Raw genomic sequence first — 18,338 nt, 5'->3', positions numbered from 1 at the left:
CCAACCCAGCTTCATCTGTGTCCTTGAGAGACAGTTCCAAGAGGCTACATGGAGTCAGCAGAGATTGGGAAGGTGGCAGGTTATGGTCTCGTGATAGAGCACCCAGAAATGACCTGCCTGGGTACAGGGGCTCTTGACCACATCCTCCACACCTCAGGACAACCTGCCTATCCCTCCAGGGGCTGCCCCTGCTGCTCTGCCTCCCTTTACCTGCTTCCCCAAGTCAGGGCCCACCTCCGTGATATTCTGGTCTCTTCCATTACTACATATCCCTGCTTTTGTCCCTTCGGTTCCTGCTCCATCTTGACCCACTTCCCCACTCCACCTGGCTGGGTGTTCCCAGTTTCTCCTGCCAGCCTCTTCTCTCAGCCTTCTTCCTATCTATTTCTCTTCCCTCTTTTTTTTTTCCCCCCTGTCTCCCCCTATCGCCTTCCTGTCTCCTCAGCTCTTGACTAATCTGGTCTTGGGCTCTGTCTTTACCTCTAAGGATGACTACCATTACCTGCTGCCAACTTCATTTGCATATTTGAGGGACGTGAAGGTGAAGGGCACCTGCTTCCACCCCTGCTCAGTTCCAAATTACTCTCCTTAAAAAGCAGCCAGAGGTCCCGCCCCCAACTTCCATTCAAGTACCTTTCATTTCCCATCCCCCTACCTCCCCCAGTCGTGGCCACAGGGACACACCAGCCTGCTGTACCCAGTGACTAACACAGCATACCACACCCACCTTTCACACACCCATTTCCTCCACAGCCAATGCATTTCCGTACACCTTCACCAAGCCACTGTTTCCCCTACTAGCTGTCGCTCAGTACCTATTGTCAGGGTTATCGTTTAATAAAGTTAAAAACTAAGCCCCTACTCCTTGCCCAGGAGGCAAGTTTGGGAGGCTTGAACAGATAAGGTAATGGGTAAGGATGCTATGGGAACTGGGTCACTTTAAGACCAGAAAATCCAGCCCAGACTCACCTATGGGTTCACTCCATGGAGGAGGGCAGGGTAAGGTTAGTCGTGGGACCCTAGTATTTATTCAGGGGCCTCCTTTTCCATGACCTTTTTGGGTTGATGACTCCATTCTCCTGAACCATGGGAGGAGTTGGAAAGTCCATTTCCCATCAGCCTCTGGAGTTGAAGAGAGAGCAGGATCGCTTTCCCAATGGGCTAGACCAAGCTACTGCAAACCCGACAGTCAAGTCTTGATAAACTACAACTCCCAGAAGACCTCGAAACTAGATCTCCGCCCCCCACGTGGAACGGTCAGCGCCGCAGTGCTTCCTGGGAATTATAGTCCAAAGGTTTCTTGCAAGGAGGGACACGCCACCTTTGCGGATGGCTGTATTTTGGCGATCTCCGCTCCTTCGCACTGAACGCCACCAGCCAAGAATGGGGCCCGGACCAATGCTGGACATTCAGGACGCTTCCCACCGGGTGCACTCAACGATCCCAGGGCTCGCAGTGTGTGGGAGCAACTGCAGCTCCGGGCAAGCCTAGGGCGACCGGCTCATTCTTTCAGCAGGGTCTGAATCTGGCGTGTCGGAAGTGTGGTTTCCCTTGCTGACAGAGCCCTCAGCAGCAGAGCTGGGCGCAGGCGACACGGGAGTCTCCCAACCTACCAAGCCACCCCAGGGTCCTGGAACCGCTCTTCTCTGGGGGACACTCTGCCTGTACAAGGTGGAGGATAAATGGGGGAGGGGGGAGAAATGGGCCCAGACTGGGGCATAGAGACACCCCCACCACAAAGTTTGCTGTCTTCATACTTCAGAGGCTGTCGGACTCCTGGCAAAGGTGGTGTTAGAAAAAGGCAAGTTCTCAGGGTTGTTTACGGTTGGTGAAAAATCTCCCCCAAAGGATGACCCTCTGGTGGCTGAGAAACTCTCAATTACTCCACCTGCTGCAGACCTACCATATTGGCCCCAAACACCCACCACTGCCACTGCTACCTGGTCCCAAGCCACTTCCAGCTCACTCAAGACACTAGCAACCCCCTGGCTCACACAGCAACAAGACCTTCCCAACCATTTCAACAGTCCCCAGGCCTTCTTCCTTCACTTCCAATTCATTCTCCTCAACCAGAGCTCTTCTAGCTCCCATTGTCCCTCTAAGCAATGAGCACAGCTCCCAGCATTTGTCACCACTCAAAGACTATAAACCCCCTGAAAGCAATGGAGGGGGTGGGCATCTGGCTCCTGGTGGTCAAGGGACAGCCCTCACCCCTGGCCTCCTATACCTGTATAAATCATTGCACAATTCTAACTCCACGCTCGTCACTTCCTGGAGCTGCCTTCAGCAACTCCCTTTAACCTCTGTGCTGGCTCTGGGGGTTGCCAGCACCTGCTCCTTCTTGTGAAATCCAGCAACAGAGGGGGCAGGAACAGGCCACAGCTCCCCTGGCTTGGTCACTGACAGGGCTGATGGGCCAACTCTACCAAGCACCTCAGCTGTCAACCTCAAAAAATAAGAGGGTACGCAGGCCGCCAGTGGTTAAATAATTAATAAGATTACCAACAGCATGTTAATTACAAAGGAGAGAGGAGCGAAAGGTGGTGGTTTTTCCAAATGGGGAAACCAGGATCTGTAGCCCCAGAGCCCAGGGGTCCGGCCACCCGGGCGGGGCAGCTCCCTAATAAATAATGGGGTGGGGGCAGAGGGTCAGGGCTGCTCCTGCTTCTTCTTGACAGAAATTCGCTTCTTCCTTGCTGCCAGCATCTCGTAGAAGGGGTCCACACTCACAGCTGCCCTGCAGAAGGGGAGGGACAAAATGGTGAGGACCAAGGAGTCTTGACCCCCTCCTTCCAAGGACCCCTGGAGCCCAGGCTCACTGGATAGACTTGATCCACTCATCCTTCTCCTCCTGCGTGGGGGCGGAGATCCGGTACACCATGTGGTTCCCCTCAACTACTCGGCCGTCAGCCTCCGTTTTGCAGGCTTTGATGAGCTGCCCCTTGTTGTTGGGGATGTAAAGCTCAAAGCAGTTCTGGAGGACATGGGAGAGGAAGAATGACAAGTGAGAGCCAAGTCCCAGGATCAGAGGGCCCATCCCACGACAGAAAGGGGGACAGAGGGTCTTACCGGTTTCCGGGGATCATCCACCTCTCGGATGCTCAGATTCTCCAGGGGGATGATTCCTCGAGGTTCCTTGTCCTGGAGGATCAAGTAGGACAGAACTCAATTTTCAAATGCTCACCCCAGCCCCTCCTCCCTCAGACCCAGAAGTCTAGCCCCCAGCCTCCCTCCTCCTCCAGATGCAGGAGTACAGACACCCAGCCCCTCCTCCCAGCACTCTAGATCACAGGCAGCCCAGCCCTCACCGTTGTGTACTCAAAATAGTAGAGGCAGTTGTCAGTGAGGATAAACCAGCGCCGCTTCCAGGTCTTCACCCGGCCCCCTGAAAGGGAAGGGGTGGGAGGGGGCCTGGGCTCAACAGGGGGGACAGGGCCTCTGGGGGGGGGCGGGGAGGGGAGTGAGCGGTAGAATAGCAGGGAGGCTGGGCTCTGGGACCCAGGACAAAGCAACGCGTGGGAAGAGACAGACAAGCAGGGACAGGCGTGTTTGGGCTCGGGAACTGGTCCACCCCCAGTGCAGCGCCCTAGGCTTTCTAAGCCTGTCTCAGCCCCAACCCCCTCCTCCTAGAGGCCCCTCCTCTGGTATAGTGTTGGGGAGAGAAGATGGGCCGTGAACCTACCTCCTGGGGCAGACAGCGAGAAAGCAGGCAGGACCAGGCGAGGAAGAGAAGGCAGAAGAATGGGGTGCCCCCAAGAGCCACAGGCAACAGAAATAGGGTGGATGAGGGAAGGAAAGAGTGGGGGTGGGACAGAGAGACATGGAGGAGGAGGGAGGGAGGGAGGGAGAGAAAGGGAAGAAAACCAGTTACATCCACATGAGGGGGAAAGGGCCAGACCCTCTCCCTCTTGGGGAGGTCCAGGGTCCTGAGTCCCACGGCAGTGGCCTCCAAACACCTCGAGGCAGTGCTGGGCTCTGGCCCCCCCTCAGTCCACTGCCCCTGCCCCGGCCCCAGGACTTAGAGGCCTCTAGGCCAGGAGAGCCCTTCATTGCCACAGTGAAGAGGTCTCTCCCCACAAATGGGAGGACAAACCCCCCCTGATGTTCTTGGAGTGGGATCTAGCTCCGCCCAGTACAATCTGCCTGTGTGACCTCAAGACCACCTCCTGCCCTTTCTGGGCTCCAGTCTGGAGACCTGGTTTCTCCAGTCTGGAGACCACAGCTTCCTGCTTCAAGAGAACCTCTTCTGGGTTCCTTTTGGTTCCAGAAGGATTAAATAACATCAGTAATAATGGTAATAATGGCTTTGCCAATATTACAGTCACCAGTTCCCTTTGTGGAATTAGTCCTTTAAGGCAAGGCACCTTTTCTGGCTGCCACCAAGTACAAAGATGCACTCTGGTTAGAGCTCGGGGTCCAAGGCCACCTCTGCCTTGTGGCTGCTGGACTGCTACTGAGCCCCAACATTCTCATGGTGCAGGATGCCTACTACTGGGCAGGGTTGGGATTTGAAGTTCTTCCTGCCTTCTCACAGCCAGGGGCACCGTTAGGCCTCAGAAAATCTAACCCCCACCCCAAACCTACTACCTTCTGAAGCTGATGCAGAATGCATGCTCCCTAGTGTATTGGCAAGAAAGTATAACTTGCTTGGGGGGATTAGGATACCAGGACATCTTTGGCCAGGGAAACCAGGTCTTCGCTTAAGACCAATTCTACATGGAAGGGGGGGAGACCTGAAGGAAATAAAGTCATACCTGGAGCTGGAAGCTCCCTCCTGCTACCCTGGCCGCCTCCACTGTCCCCTTGGAGTGGTCATTCATTAAGAGACTAACATTTCTACCACATCTGCCATTATCAGGCATGGTGCCAAGTCAGTGGCTTTAGACCTTGGCTGTGCACGGGAGGCAGCTGGGGAGCTCTTAACAGGACTGATGGTGATGGCCGATGCTGATCCACCAATCCTGACTTCCAGAGTCTGGCCTTACCAGTGGGGTTTGCAAAGCTTCCAGGTGATGGTGCCATAGACAGGGCCGAGGACCACTCTCATCTTCAAATAAACCCATGAAAGGGAAACCTGCTAACTGACCTGAACTTACAGGTGTCATGGGTTTCAAGGTGCACTGGCGTCACTCACCCATCCCATCCCTGGGATGCACCCTAGCTGGGCCCTTCACGCACAAAGGTTTATGGAGCCCCTTCTCTGGGCCAGGTCCTGTGCTTAGGTCCAAAATGTTCTCAGCCCCATTTTGTAGATGTGGAAACTGAGGTTCAGAGAAGTCCAGTCACTTGCCTAAGGTCACACAGCAGATATGTGGAAGCCAAGTACTGAGCCTGGGCCCACTAAGTTCCCTCCAGAGATAGCCCATGGAGTCATGAGGGAACGTACCCAGCTTAAGGAGCCAGCCTTCCCGGTCTGGGTTGAAGAAGGTGTGGGTCAGATCATTCCCGTCATCTTCTGGAATCTTGAAGGGCTCATTCCGGATGCTATCATAGAGATTCTGAGGGGCAAAGGCACCATCAGCAACCTCAAGGCACTTGGACCCGCCCAGGGCTGCCAGGGGAGATGAGGATGCTCCAGCAGCCAGGGAAGCAAGGAGACCAGGGAGGGAGGGCGGAAAAAGAGACTGGGGAGGAAAGGAAAGCAGAAGACAAGAGGGAGGGAGTCCCAGGGAGGACACAGGAGGGAAAAAAGAAAAGAGACAGGGACAAACAGCTGAAAAGCTAGTTCAGTTTTCAGAGAAACAGCCAGACAGGTGAAGAAGGAGACAGACCCACCAAGACACTCAAAGTGAGAGGACCCGAGAGACAGCAGGATGGAGGACACACAGTTGACACAAGTTGGCATAGCCACACCCTCTGTGCTTGGGTAAGAATCCCAGGGGGAAGGCTCTGGTTCTGGGACACCCATGGGTAGGCAGGCAGAAGGACAAATGAGGGGCTGTGCAGAGAAGGGGACTGACCCTGAGCAGCTCTTCAGGCAGGTCTCCACCCTCGTTGATGCCCCGGTTCATGGCCACAAAGCGCTCCAGGCCAGGCTTATCACGGACATTGGGGTTGTGGAGGCTCGTATTCAGCATGATCACAGCGAAGGACAGCACATAGCACGTGTCTGCACCAGACAGTGACGTCAGATAACGGTGTCAGCCTGTGGGCCCCAGCACCCTCCTGCCCAGACCCCAGGATTTCAAGCCCCTACCGGTAGACTGGAAAACCCCAGGGTTGCACAGGCAATATCGCTGGGCGAAGGCTTCCATCATCCGGTCAATCTTTTGCGCCTCTCCCGGGAGGCGGAAACTCCAGAGGAACTGCCTGGGTTAAAGAGGGGCCAGTGAGGATGGCCATGCTGGTAGAGCCCTCCCCACTCTCAGTTCCGGTGTTAGGAATGAACAGGCCATTAGTTGCTGGCTGAGAAAGAGGCATGTGATCCAATCTGATCCATGAGCACTGGCCATGAGACTTTGGTAGATTTACATGGAAATAGCTTCCTTCTTCAAGCAAAGGAAACTCAAAGGTAATTGGGGCTTCTGTGATGCCAGCACAGTAACAAGCACAACCAGGAGCTGGAAAAAGTTCACTTTCTGATACCATTTGAACACCTGGACATAGCTATGCCTGAAGGAGGCCCTATGGTGAACTTATATGTTGCAGAAGCAATCAGTTCCCTAATTTTTGTTTCTCTTTTGTAGGATTCATCACTTGTAAGGCAAACGTGAAGGTACACTCCTGCCTGCCCTTTCAGCCACACTCACCCTTCTTACCTGAGGGCCTGCACCAGGTTGAGGTCTGTGAACTCATGCAGATCCACAAAGGCATGAAGCACTGCCAGGTTAAGCTCTTCCCTGGGGGGACAGGGACAAAGTCACATACAGGAAAGAGTATGAGGAGGCAGGAGTTGGCAGGAGGCAAAGTACTGGGGAGACTGTCCACTTTGTCAGCACAGCAGCTGCCTCTGCTGCAGGTAAAACTTTGGCCCAGTCCCCATCACAAGCCTGGCATTGAGGCAAGGACACTGAGACTCACTCTTGGGAGGGCCATCTGCTGCAAGAACCCTGGTTTGTACAGTTGGGGAAAATGCAGCAAATGTGGCCTCTGCCTACCCTCAGCTCTCTCACATGATCCCAGGTTCCGCAAATGTCAAAATGGCTCCCAGATTCCCACGGACAGTACCCACAAATCCCAGACGTCTACAGATGGTTTCCAGATATCTGCACAAGCCCCACACCCCCTTGATATCCACTAACAGTCCCCAAATACCCCAGATATGTACAGATGGTCCTCAAATACCTGAACGAAGAGACAGTTCTTAGACATCAACAGACAGTCCCCATACATCACAGATCTCCACGGATGGTCCCCAGGCACCTCAGATATCCAGAAAGTTCCACACACCCCACAGGGCCACAAAGTCCCAAAGTGGCCCAGACATCCAGTTTCTACACACCCCAGACACTTTCAGATGGGCCCCTAGTTTCCTAGACTTCACAGAAGGTCCCCATCACCTTAATGTTTAGACAGCCTCCACGTGCCTGACATCCACAGGGGGTCTCCAAGCACCCCAGATGTCCATAAACCCTTTGGGACCCCTGACATCCACTGATGGTCCCCACACACTCCTGATGTCCAGGTGTCATGTACCCTAGTTTTTTGATGGTCCTCAAACCCCAAAATGTTCACAGGGTCCCCATACTCCCCAGTTATCCACTGACGGTCCCCATACTTCTAAGCTGTCCACACAGCTCCCATGCAGGCCAGGTGACCAGACATGATTCTGACAATCCCAAAACACTCAGATGTTCTCCACTGTTTCCACACATAAATGGACAATTCCCATACTTCCCAAATGGCCACAAGAAGGTCCTCAGGGCTCCCAGATGCTCCCAGATAGTCCCCACATCCCCAGATGCCCCACACTCCCCCAGACCCCTGGGTCAATCCTTTCTTCTGAATCCAGTCAGGAGACTGATCTGTCAAGGTCTTGTCTTGAAAGGAGAGGAGCTGGGGGTGTGAGAGCAGAAGTGGACACAGGGCCATGAGAAGGGGTCTCACCTTTCCCCCAGATAGTCCCCGATGGCTGTCTTGTTCAGGCCCTCACCCTTGTACAGGAAGCGAGCAATTTCTTCGGGTGTGTTCTGCAGAAGTTCATTCTCCACCAAGAACTGGATCCCCTGGTGGGTAGGGACAGGTGTCAGTGCCGAGGGCCAGAAAATCACTCCCCCCACCTCCCTGGCAACCTTAGCATCAAACCCACCCATACCCTTTTTTTTAAACACTTAAAAAAAAATTTATTTATGCACACAAGAACTGGGGCGTAGGCCAGAGATGCGGGGGGTGAGAGGATCCACTAGAGACAAAGTGAGGAGTGGGGAAAAGAACAGGCTGACTGACTGAAATACAATGCTAAGGGGAGCGGAAGGTGAGACAGGGGAGGTCTGCTGCGCGATTGGGTCAGCTCCCTGCCCGGGGATCAAACTCATGTTGCAGTGGCTACCTTGATAGTGCTAAGACCTAACCCCTTGCACTACCAGGGAGGCCCATACCCTTAATAGAGGAGGGCCAGCCTGCATTTTCAGTCTCCTCCCAGGTCCTAAACTTCCATCCCTCCCTCCTCATAGCCTTTGTACCTACTATTCCCTCTGTCTTTGTCTAGATAGTTCCAGCACCAAGAACAGGGTTTAGCAAGGAACAGGAACTGATGTTTGCTGAATGACTAAACAAACTACAACTGCTCTGGGTGAGAATAAAGTGAATAACTTTGGTAGACTGCAGTCCATCAAGGGCTGTGAGGATCAAGTCTCAGGCTGGACTAGGGCTTCTCAGGTTTCCCTATGCAGTAGGGACCTTCACTGCAGTTATAGATCACTCTGGATTGTGGTGTTCTGTCCAAGGGCCAAACTCTTCTCTGGGTCCCCAGTGTTGCCCAGCACAGGGACAGGCACCAAGAAGGCCTGAGGAAATGGGTATAAATGACTATCTGAATGAACAAACATCTTCCCTCCACCTGGTGAATAGACTCATCCTTCAAACCTCAGCTGAATGTTCCCTCCTCAAGGAAATCCACCCTGATGCCATCAAGCTCCCTCCTCTGAATGTCGAGGCCCTGATACCATCTTTCTATCCTGGCACCGGTAAACCCTTCTTTGTTCTCCACCAGACTCAAGCTCCTCCTGGGACTGTAGGTGACACTGGGAAGTGGGTCCAGAAGTATGAGCAGAAAGAGGAAGAGGAACTCCAAGACAAAGCATACAGTACAAGCAAAGTTCAGGAGGCTGGAAATCTTGGTTAATGTTCAGAGAACAAAAAAACCAGTACCTGGATGCTGGGATTAGGACCAAGTTTGTCCACCTAAGGTAGGCCTTTAACCAACATACATACTTCTGGAACCTGGAAGAGCCAAGACCCCCTGCCTGGATATCTGCCTGACTGAACCCAGCCCTGTGGCTTCAAGTACCTTCTTGGGGTCCATGTTGAACTTCTTTCTGCCCATTGCCATCTTCCGATTCCGTTGCAAGGTCTTACTACAGTGGCAGAGAGCGGGGAATGGATGGTCAATGCCTGAGCCCTCTGTGGCCCTGGCCTGGCCTCATCACCCCAAAGTTCTCTGCCCCAGCCCTCACCTGCCCTCATTGGCCTCCAGACCCTCCACCTCGCTCATAGCTTCACTGAGCTCCTCCCGGAGGCGCTGGATCTCCACCAGCAGCTCCTGTTTCCGCCGCCTGATGTTCTCCAGCTCCATCCGCTCCTCCGGAGTCAGGTCTGGGGGCTCTGGGGGCCGGGATCAAAGATTGGAGTTCAGTTCTGGGGACTGAGAATCTGAATTCCTGCAATCTGGGGGAGCACGGGGCTGGGGGTGGGCAGGACCCCTAGATTGGGGAGGTGAATATGAGGGTTGGGCTGGGATCCCTTACTCGTGGGAGGGCCAAGTATCTAGACTCCTGAATCTTGAGCAAGAGGGGAGTCAGAGTCTGGACTCTTGAGACTAAGGGAGCAAGGAGCTGAGAGCCTGAACTCAGGCCTGAAAGAAAGGACTGGGAGTCTGAACTTCTAGGTCCATTACTTGGACGAGGTATGAAATCTTGCTGTTCTGCCTCCATTCCCGGTGAAGTAGCTGGGGGCGTGGGCTCGTGGGCACTGAGTAAAGACGGGTCTGGGTGTCCGGGACTCTCGGGTTCATGAAATGGAACTGTAAGAGGGGAAGCTGATGACAAGGGGGCGGGGCATCGAAGGATTCCGCCCCCGCCTCAGCCGAGTTTCCGTGGCCCCAAGATTGCTCCCCACGACCCCAGCGGTCCCAGCAGCCCCCGGCCCGCAGCCAGCAGCAGGCACTGGGCTCGCCCGGCCCCCCCAGCGGGAATGGTTCCGTCCCGGCCTCGTCTCCATCGCTCCCTCCCGCCCCCTCCCACCGCCACCGGAAACAGACTCGGCCCAAACAATGGCCTGGAACGCCCCGATTCCGGCGCCGCCGGAAGCCGGCCCCGCGCCCCACAAAAGCTAAGAGACAACGGGGCCCGACAGGCTGCGCGCGGCGCGCCGCGGGGAACGTGCGCCGCGGAACGTTCCGGGCCAAAGCGCCCGCTCCCAGCCAGCCCCGCCCCCGCCGACCTACCATAGACACCGTCCTCCATGGCGGCCAGGAAGGCCCGCGGCGAGTCCGGGGCAGTCCCGCCGGTCGGGCCTGGATCCGCGTTGGCCCGCGGGCTCGGATGAGCCCGCTCAAACGCCCCGGGAGCCACCGCCGCCTCCTCAGCGCCAGTCCTCAGCGCTGAAAAGACTCTCCCTGCGCCGCCCAACCGCCCCGCCAGTAGGGCCCGCCCCCCGTTTTGACACCGTCCAATCCATGACAGGCTCTCTCGCTTGCTCCGCCCCCGACACCGAAGGTTCGCTCTCAAGGGCCAATAGGCGCACAAGGAGCAAACGTAACCCTGTCCGGTGGGAGGTAGACGGTCTGTAGGGCCAATCGGGTGCGGGTGGGGATTCGAGCCCCGCCTCCGAAACAAAAGAGGGCATTTTGTTGCCTGGCCCGCCAATGAGAAGCCTCGGCAAGGAGTTGCCTGTAAGTGGGGACGGTGCGGAAGTAGAGAGGACTGCGCCTGCGCAAAGGCTCTGGGCTTTTGGATACCATTACAACTGAGCCCCGCCTCTTGTAAGGCGTTGCTGGGGGGCGGTGCTCTGTTCGTCTTGTTGGCAAGGGGCGGGGCCACAGCTGCCAGTTGTTTCTGTGAGCCACACCTCCGAGCTTTTGACTGTAGCAGTTGCCAGGCAACTGGGAGCGGTTTGGGTTCAACTTTCTGGGGCCTTTCTTCCTGGCCCCTTCAATCACAAGACCCTTTTCTTATGCCCCCACAAGTCTCCAAACACCTCGGCCTCTACCGAGTCAAGTAGTGGTGAAACAAAAGACTTACTCCTCACAAATACTTCCCTATTTGTTATCTGTCATGGGGAATGGGACCGGGGAAGGTCAAATATAGTGAGAGCAAGGCTTGGCCTTCCTAGAGCCTTGTGCTTCCCAGGCTCCTCTCTCTCTTCCCAAAACTCCCCTTAGCTTAGCATCTGCCCCCTAAGACAACGTCCCTTTCCTCAGCTTTCTCCCACTGAGTCTTCTCCCTTCTCAAAGCTTTTCCCCTCTTCTCCAGCTCACCTCACTTCATATTGTCCCCTCCTCCCATACTCTTCTTAAATTCCTCCCTCATCTCAGAATCCTCTCATATCAGGTTGTTTCCCCCCACTCCCTCTCCTCTTAGTCACAGCTAGTGCAAGGGCCTGGCTGGAATTGAGAACCTGGGCACCCCTGTCATGGGTAGGTTCCTAATCGGGTCTGAAGTGGCGTCTGGTCCTTGTCCTCGTTGGCTGTCCCTGGCTAGGCAGTTTGGGGATGGATTCAAGGCCAGGACCTGGTTAAACTGATGTATTAGACATGGAGTTTCCTAATTCCCTCACTGACCTTTATGAGCAGCCAAGGCTCTGCTCTCCCCAGTAGAAATCTGGGCTGTCATGCCTCCTCCCTTCCAAACACTTTTCCTGTTCCTTTGCCCCACATCCATATCTGCACTTCCATTGCCCCCCTCTCTATCCCAGACACCCTGGGCAGGGAGAGTAGCTAATTAATCCCATCCTGTATTACAAGGGGATTCTGAAGGATAAAGGGAGGTGGGAAAGCCAGAAGAGGGGATCTGGGTTGATGCAGCACTGGGGCAGACTGATGAGCAATGACAGTGCTGCTCTCGGTCCTGGGACATGGTGGGAACGTGTCCTCCTCCTGGCACAGTCTCTTTCTGCGGCTGGCTCCCAGCCTGTTGGGCACTTAGGTAGATAGCAGCATGGGCAGGGGACAGACCCAGGGACCATGCCCCAGAAACACTCACAGACACACCACCATGGCTCCCAATGATTTAATCTGGGGCGAGGTGTCCCCCAGACATGTACTCGCCTTTGGCATTCAAAGCTACCTCCTCTTTCCCCTACGACCCCCCCACCAAATTGAATGGGGAGGTGATTCTGGCCCTTAACCACAGCCCACACAATCCCTTACCTGCCAGATTCTGAGCTTCAAGGGCATTTCCCACACCCCAGCTGTCCATGGAAAGCCACATGTTCCAGCACCAGGGAGAGATGGGGAATCCCCAGGTGCCTCACCTCCCTCCCCCCTCCGGCCACCCTCAGTGAATGGAGGAATCATCCTGGCGGAAAAGTCCTTGGAAAATTTCAAGTTCCAATGCCTCATTTTTACAGATGGGGAAACCGAGGCAGGAGAATGCAGTAACTTGCCCAAAGTCAAGCAGAAAGTTGGGATTCAGAGCAAAGCTTCAGGGATCCTTGTAAAGGATTCTATGACAGTTAGCTCAAGTTTAACATTGGACCCTTGTGCAGAAACTAGGGGAATAAATAGATGTCTGTATTTATATATATACAATACACACACACACACATATGATATCTTTAAGAAATAGACACATAGACACACATGACTAGGCATAGGATTCCAGAGTACTGGAGACTTACCAGTCTTTGCCCACCAACTGGCCCTGTTACCCAGAGTCTTCCCTGGGCCCTCACCTTATAGGTCAGCCCAGAAATGCTGTTTCTCAAGTCCTGAATCCACTTCTTAGAACTTAAAGACTTTGATTACAGACAACTCTGGATCCCTGGGGACTTGATTCCTTTTGGCATTACACAACCACAACATCATCTCAACTCCATTGGGTAAACTTTAATCAGCAAATCTCAGACCTCTAGAATTGCTACTCCTTCCATGCAATCCAGACAGAGCCACAGAATCTTGATTCCTTTGGATTTTCTGGAATGGCACTTAAAAGAAAAAAAAAAAAAAACCCTTGGATCATTTAGAAGTATTGATTATCTACTTGGCTGGGTAGTCTACAGCTAATGGTCTAATATCAAGAATTCCCAATCTCTTACTTCGGTCCTTCTAGACCCACAGGATCATTGTTTTGTGCATTCGAAAGCGTAATTCTTTAGTTTCTAAAGTAGTTTAGTTTCTGAACAGTTTGACTCTCTAGGTCAAACTGTTCTAAAATCACCAGTGCTTGCTTCAATGGTCTATCTACAGTCACTGAATCAAAACTCCTGGGCTTTCTGGAACCACAAGTTCTTTTCTTCACTTGTAATTAACGTTCCTTGTCATTGGTCAACCATGATAGTCTTGAATACTTGGGGCGTTTCATAACTTTTCTTCTTAGGTGGTCAAAAAAAAATTTTACTACTTGATTGGCTGAGTCTAGTAGCACTAGTCCCTTGGCTCCACACCTATAAACTATTGATCTCTGTTGCTGCTCAAGCATTACTGACTTCCTCTCTTGGAGGTAATCTATATCATCGATTCCCAACCCTGCTCAACTACCCAAACCAGTCATACAGGAGAATCCAGAACCACAGTCTCTGCCTCTTGGGTGGTCCAGAATTCTGGGTCCTTCAGTTCTGGTGAGACTCAGGAATCGAGGTGATAAAGAGATCTCAGGAGACAGCATAGTACGCAGAGGAATCACGGTTTCGTATTTCCCTGGTGGGTCCATCAGGCAATGGCAGAACCTCACCAGCTAATCACCTACCCATCAGGGCTGTCAGTTGTAGAAAACACCTGCCCGGATCCCAGGAGTGAGCCTAGTCTCTCCATCTTGCTACAGCTGGGAAAAGGGTCAAATGGCAGGCACCACCTCACATCATGGGGGCAGTCAGTGCCAGCGTTGGTGTGAGCATTCGGGGGCTGGCAGCGCCATCTTCTGCCTCTGCCTCATCTCCCTCATTGGCCTCTTCTTCCTCCTCTTCCTCCTGGCAGCAGCTCAGAGCAAGTTCATTCTCGTAACAAAATGCAGCCAGAGGGCCAGGGAAGCTAGACTTGGGGCTGTGGGAAGCCTGTTCTGCCCGTTCATCCAGCTCCTTGGCGCTGCAGACAGGTGTTCCTGGGACCTCATAAGTGCGATGGAAGTGGCGATAATCGACCTCATACTGGGAGCCACGTTGGAAGAGGACTGGTTCAAACCGATGGCCCCAGAGCAGCTCACCAGGGAGATAGGAGGAGCGACACTGGGTAGTCATAGCCGTAGCCTCAACCATACCTTCGAGAATGACCACTAGCTCAAAGTCAGCCTGAGCCAGCTCAGCACGTCCTAGTTCATACAGAGGACTGGCAGAGTCAATTTCATGCACAATGGTGATGGGAGACACGAGGAAGATGCGATCGGTGCCACCATCAAAGCCCACGTCTACGTCTTGGTGGTCCAGCGGTATGTACTCACCCTCTGGGGTCACTCGAGGCTGCAGGAAAAGGTGGGGGACCAAAGACAGGCAGCAGTGTACAGAGATGAATGGAAACAGAGGTAGAGAGTAAAAGGGAAGGAAATACAGCAAAAGCGAGCAAGAATGGGCATGGTGCAAAAACATGGGCCCAGGGAGAGGATGATGGTGACTCCAGAGAGAGGGGGACAGACAATTAGGGAGAGTGGGATGGAGGCCAAGAGATACAAATAGGATTTGGGGATAGATACCAGAGGGGAAGAAAGCGGGACCAGGTAATAATGGCATAGGGCCCCAGAAAGTAAGGCAGAGGCAGAATTCAAGAGGCAACAGAAGGACAAAAGGCAATTGGAGAAGGAACAGAGGCAGAGAAAAATGCCTTTCAGTCTGTTGCTAGAGTAAGATAAACCACGATGGCAATCTAGGCCCAATACCCTGCATTCTCCAATGTCTCAGGCTAGCCCCTGGGTTATCCACACCCCCAAACCAACTACAAACTCCTCCATCCCATTGTGTGTACATGTGTTTGTTTGTATGGGGGGTGATATGCCCTCCCTAGGCTAAGTATCGATAGTTCCTACATCACCCCCACTAACTCCATCCCCACCTCCCAGCCTGTAGCAGCACCCACAGCTTTCTGGGAGAGACAGTGTCCCTCCTGACCATGAATCCTGGTGTCTCAGTGCAGGAGATGGACTTCTTGTAACTGTCTCAGGGAGACCTTAGATGTTCCTTGGACTTAAAGTTTCCACTACCACTGGTCTCTTCACCCAAGTCCAGCCTCAGCCCAGGGTTGTTAAATGTCAACATTTGGGCTAGGGAAGCTATGTCCTGAAGTTCTGTGGCTGTGGAGATGTTTGGGCAGTTTGACCATGATTCTAGAAACACTAAGGCACCTTTCTCAGGGCACCCAAGGGACCAATGAGAGTTGTAGTTTTTTGCTAAGTAGGTACAGTTGAAGAGTGTTTCCCAACCCCCACCCTGTACTCCTCTAAAAAAGGAGGCTGGTGGAAGAGACTGGCCTCTGGAGGAGGGGAATGAATTCTCCCACAAATGCACAGGGACCCCAGGCTCAGAGGCCATGAAGAACTGGGTTCCACTGCTCTGCAGGTGTGAGCAGCACACCATCTTCAGGCCTACATCACGGGCAATCCCATTGGAGCTTGGCCTCAAGCCATAGTCAGCAATTCAAGTCCATGCCTCCAGTAAGAACTAGTCACAGACCTCCCTCTTGGGTATACATCTCCCACAACTCCAGAAATACAGCTCTGTCCAAAAGGGGCAGAGGGAGGGCCGGTGCCCGGGAGACTGCTGCAAACTGTAGTCTGTGGACCCTCCAGGTGCAAGGACATCCCACCCTTCGACCTATATCTCCCACAATCCCCCAGGGTTCTAACTCCAGCCTCCCTCTAGGGGGCGTGGCCCTGCCCCAGATCAGCCCAGCACCTGCAGCAGCTGGGCCCGGACGTGGGCCTCCACGAGGTGGCTGCGGCGTAGGTTGCCCACGCGCCACATGAGGCAGAGGCGGTGGTCGCGCAGCGCCACGACTGCGTTCTCGCTGAAAACCAGTGTCTCGTTGCGCTTCTTGGGCTTGGCCATCTTGGCCATGACAGCACCCACGACAAAGGCATCGAGCACGCATCCCGCAATGCACTGCAGCACCACTGCGGCCACGGCGGCTGGGCACTCCTCGGTGACGCTGCGGACACCGTAGCCGATGGACGTCTGTGTCTCCAGCGCGAAAAGGAAGGCGGCTAGGAAGCTGGCCACCTGGGAGAAGCAGGGCGCAGGCGGCGGTGGGGCGGCCAGGTCGCCGTGCAGTGAGGCAATGAGCCAGAAGGCCAAGCCGAAGAGGAGCCAGGAGGCGAGGAAGGAGCAGGAGAAGAGCAGGCACATCCAGCGCCAGCGCACGTCTACGCAGGTGGTGAATAGGTCACTCAGGTAGCGCGCACCGTGGCCACCCAGGTTCACGAAGCGCACGTTGCAGTGGCCATCCTTCTTGACAAAGCGCCTGCGCCGCCGCCCCACTGGCAAGGGTGCAGGGGCCCACCCGTTGCCGCACAGCCCCGGCCCGGCTTCCTCCTCATCGCAAGCCTGTCCATTCCCTGATTCCGGGGCGCCACTAAGGCGGCGCAGGGCCCTGGCCAGGCCCATTGGGCGGGGCCACCCCTTCCACTTGGCCTAGTGGGGGGCAGGCGCCCCAAACCTGCAGGGACAAGAAGCGGGCAGCAAGGTCAGGGGGTACCAGGAAGGGGTGGACTCCTTCACTGGGCATGCTCCTTGGGACTTAGGCACTATATAGGGCAGGTGGGTAGGATGATACTCCCCTTGAAAGTCAAAACAGTTAAACTGTGTCAGCCGTGACAGTACATGGCAACATGTGGCCATACAGTATTACTTACAGTGAGCACCATGATCACGCCACCATTCACACAGTGCCAGGCGCTGTAGTGAGCACTTTACATGAATTTATATATTTGAATATCATAACCTGCAACTTGTAGACATGATCCCCATTTGATGGATGAGAAAAGGGAGGAACAGAACGTTTAACTGGCCCAAGGTCACAGCTAAGTCAGCTGGGATTTGAGTACCCACTGTCTAGTTCCAGCATCCATGCCCTTAAGAGACTAAATGGTAACTGCTTCTCAGCATGGAGCGAGCGAGGAGAGGAGCTGGGGCTCTGAGATGGACTGTGATTCTAATACAGGCTCAGAAAGCACAAAGAGGATTCTTTTCCAGTTCCTCAAAGACTTGTACTTCAAAGGACCCTCCCACTAATGTGAGAAATAGTTTTAAGTCATGTATCTAAGAATGTGTACCTAAAATATATAAAGAGCCCTTACAACTCACTAATAAAAAGACCAGGGTTTCCCTGGTGGCGCAAGGGGTTAAGCACTGCACTATGAAGCAATCCGCAGCATGAGTTCGATCCCCGGCTAGCCAGGGAGCTGACCCACATGGCACAGCAGACCTCTCCTGACTTGCCTGCTGCTCCCCTCAGCAGTGTATTTCAGTCAGTCTGCCTGTTCTGTTCCTCACTGTCTCTGGTGAATCTTCTCACCCCCTCTCCCCACACCTCTGGCCTGTACCCCAGTTCTTGGATGCATAAATAAATAAATCTTTAAAAAAAAATAAAAATACCACTGAATTTAAAAAAAGGCCAAGGATTTGAGTTGATCTTTTTCTCAAAAAGATAGACAAATAGCCAATGAGCATATGTAAAGATGTTTGACCTGACTAGCAATCAGGAAATACAAATCAAAAGCACAACAGGCTACGATGGCACACCCATTTTGGATGACTATAATAATAAAGAAAATAACAAGTGTTAGGGCCTCCCTGGTGGCTCAAGGGGTTAAGATGCAACCTGTAAAACTATTCGCAGCCACTGTAGCACATTCGATCCCCAGCCAGGGAGCTGACCCACATGGCGCAGCAGACCTCTCCTGTCTCGCCCGCCGTTCCCCTCAGCATATATTTCAGTCAATCCTCCTGTTCTGCTCCCCACTCTGTCTCTGGTGAATCTCTCACCCCCCGCACCTCTGGCCTGTACCCCAGTTCTTGTATGCATAAAGAAAATCTTAAAA

At 53.8% G+C, this 18,338-nt stretch overlaps 2 protein-coding genes across 4 annotated transcripts; both read right to left on the bottom strand.

Annotated features, from left to right (window-relative positions):
- Positions 1-667: 667 nt before the first annotated feature.
- Positions 668-10,760, bottom strand: CYTH2 (cytohesin 2). Of its 3 annotated transcripts, none has more exons than XM_037516901.2 (12): positions 10,604-10,760; positions 9,615-9,762; positions 9,449-9,515; positions 8,047-8,165; positions 6,759-6,839; positions 6,197-6,309; positions 5,961-6,109; positions 5,387-5,498; positions 3,309-3,385; positions 3,070-3,141; positions 2,820-2,974; positions 668-2,737 (listed from the first exon to the last, which is right to left on the bottom strand). In XM_037516901.2, the coding sequence occupies exons 1-12, from the start codon at positions 10,620-10,622 to the stop codon at positions 2,650-2,652; spliced, it is 1,200 nt and encodes a 399-aa protein (XP_037372798.1). In that variant the 5' UTR covers positions 10,623-10,760; the 3' UTR covers positions 668-2,649. The 3 variants fall into 3 exon arrangements, with proteins under 3 accessions (XP_037372798.1, XP_037372797.1, XP_054553251.1); XM_037516900.2 differs by lacking the exon at positions 10,604-10,760 and adding an exon at positions 10,055-10,250; XM_054697276.1 differs by lacking the exon at positions 10,604-10,760 and adding an exon at positions 10,061-10,250 and having other exon boundaries at positions 3,309-3,387; positions 5,386-5,498.
- Positions 10,761-12,917: 2,157 nt separating this feature from the next.
- KCNJ14 (potassium inwardly rectifying channel subfamily J member 14) lies at positions 12,918-17,133 on the bottom strand. Its single transcript, XM_037518197.2, has 2 exons — positions 16,195-17,133; positions 12,918-14,769 (listed from the first exon to the last, which is right to left on the bottom strand). The coding sequence occupies exons 1-2, from the start codon at positions 16,900-16,902 to the stop codon at positions 14,170-14,172; spliced, it is 1,308 nt and encodes a 435-aa protein (XP_037374094.1). The 5' UTR covers positions 16,903-17,133; the 3' UTR covers positions 12,918-14,169.
- Between the last annotated feature and the right edge of the window lie 1,205 nt (positions 17,134-18,338).

This window comes from Talpa occidentalis, unplaced genomic scaffold, assembly GCF_014898055.3.
Source record: "Talpa occidentalis isolate TD23 unplaced genomic scaffold, MPIMG_talOcc4v2.1 talOcc4.17, whole genome shotgun sequence".
NCBI classification, from domain to species: domain Eukaryota; kingdom Metazoa; phylum Chordata; class Mammalia; order Eulipotyphla; family Talpidae; genus Talpa; species Talpa occidentalis.
This window is presented reverse-complemented; position numbering and strand designations above follow the sequence as displayed.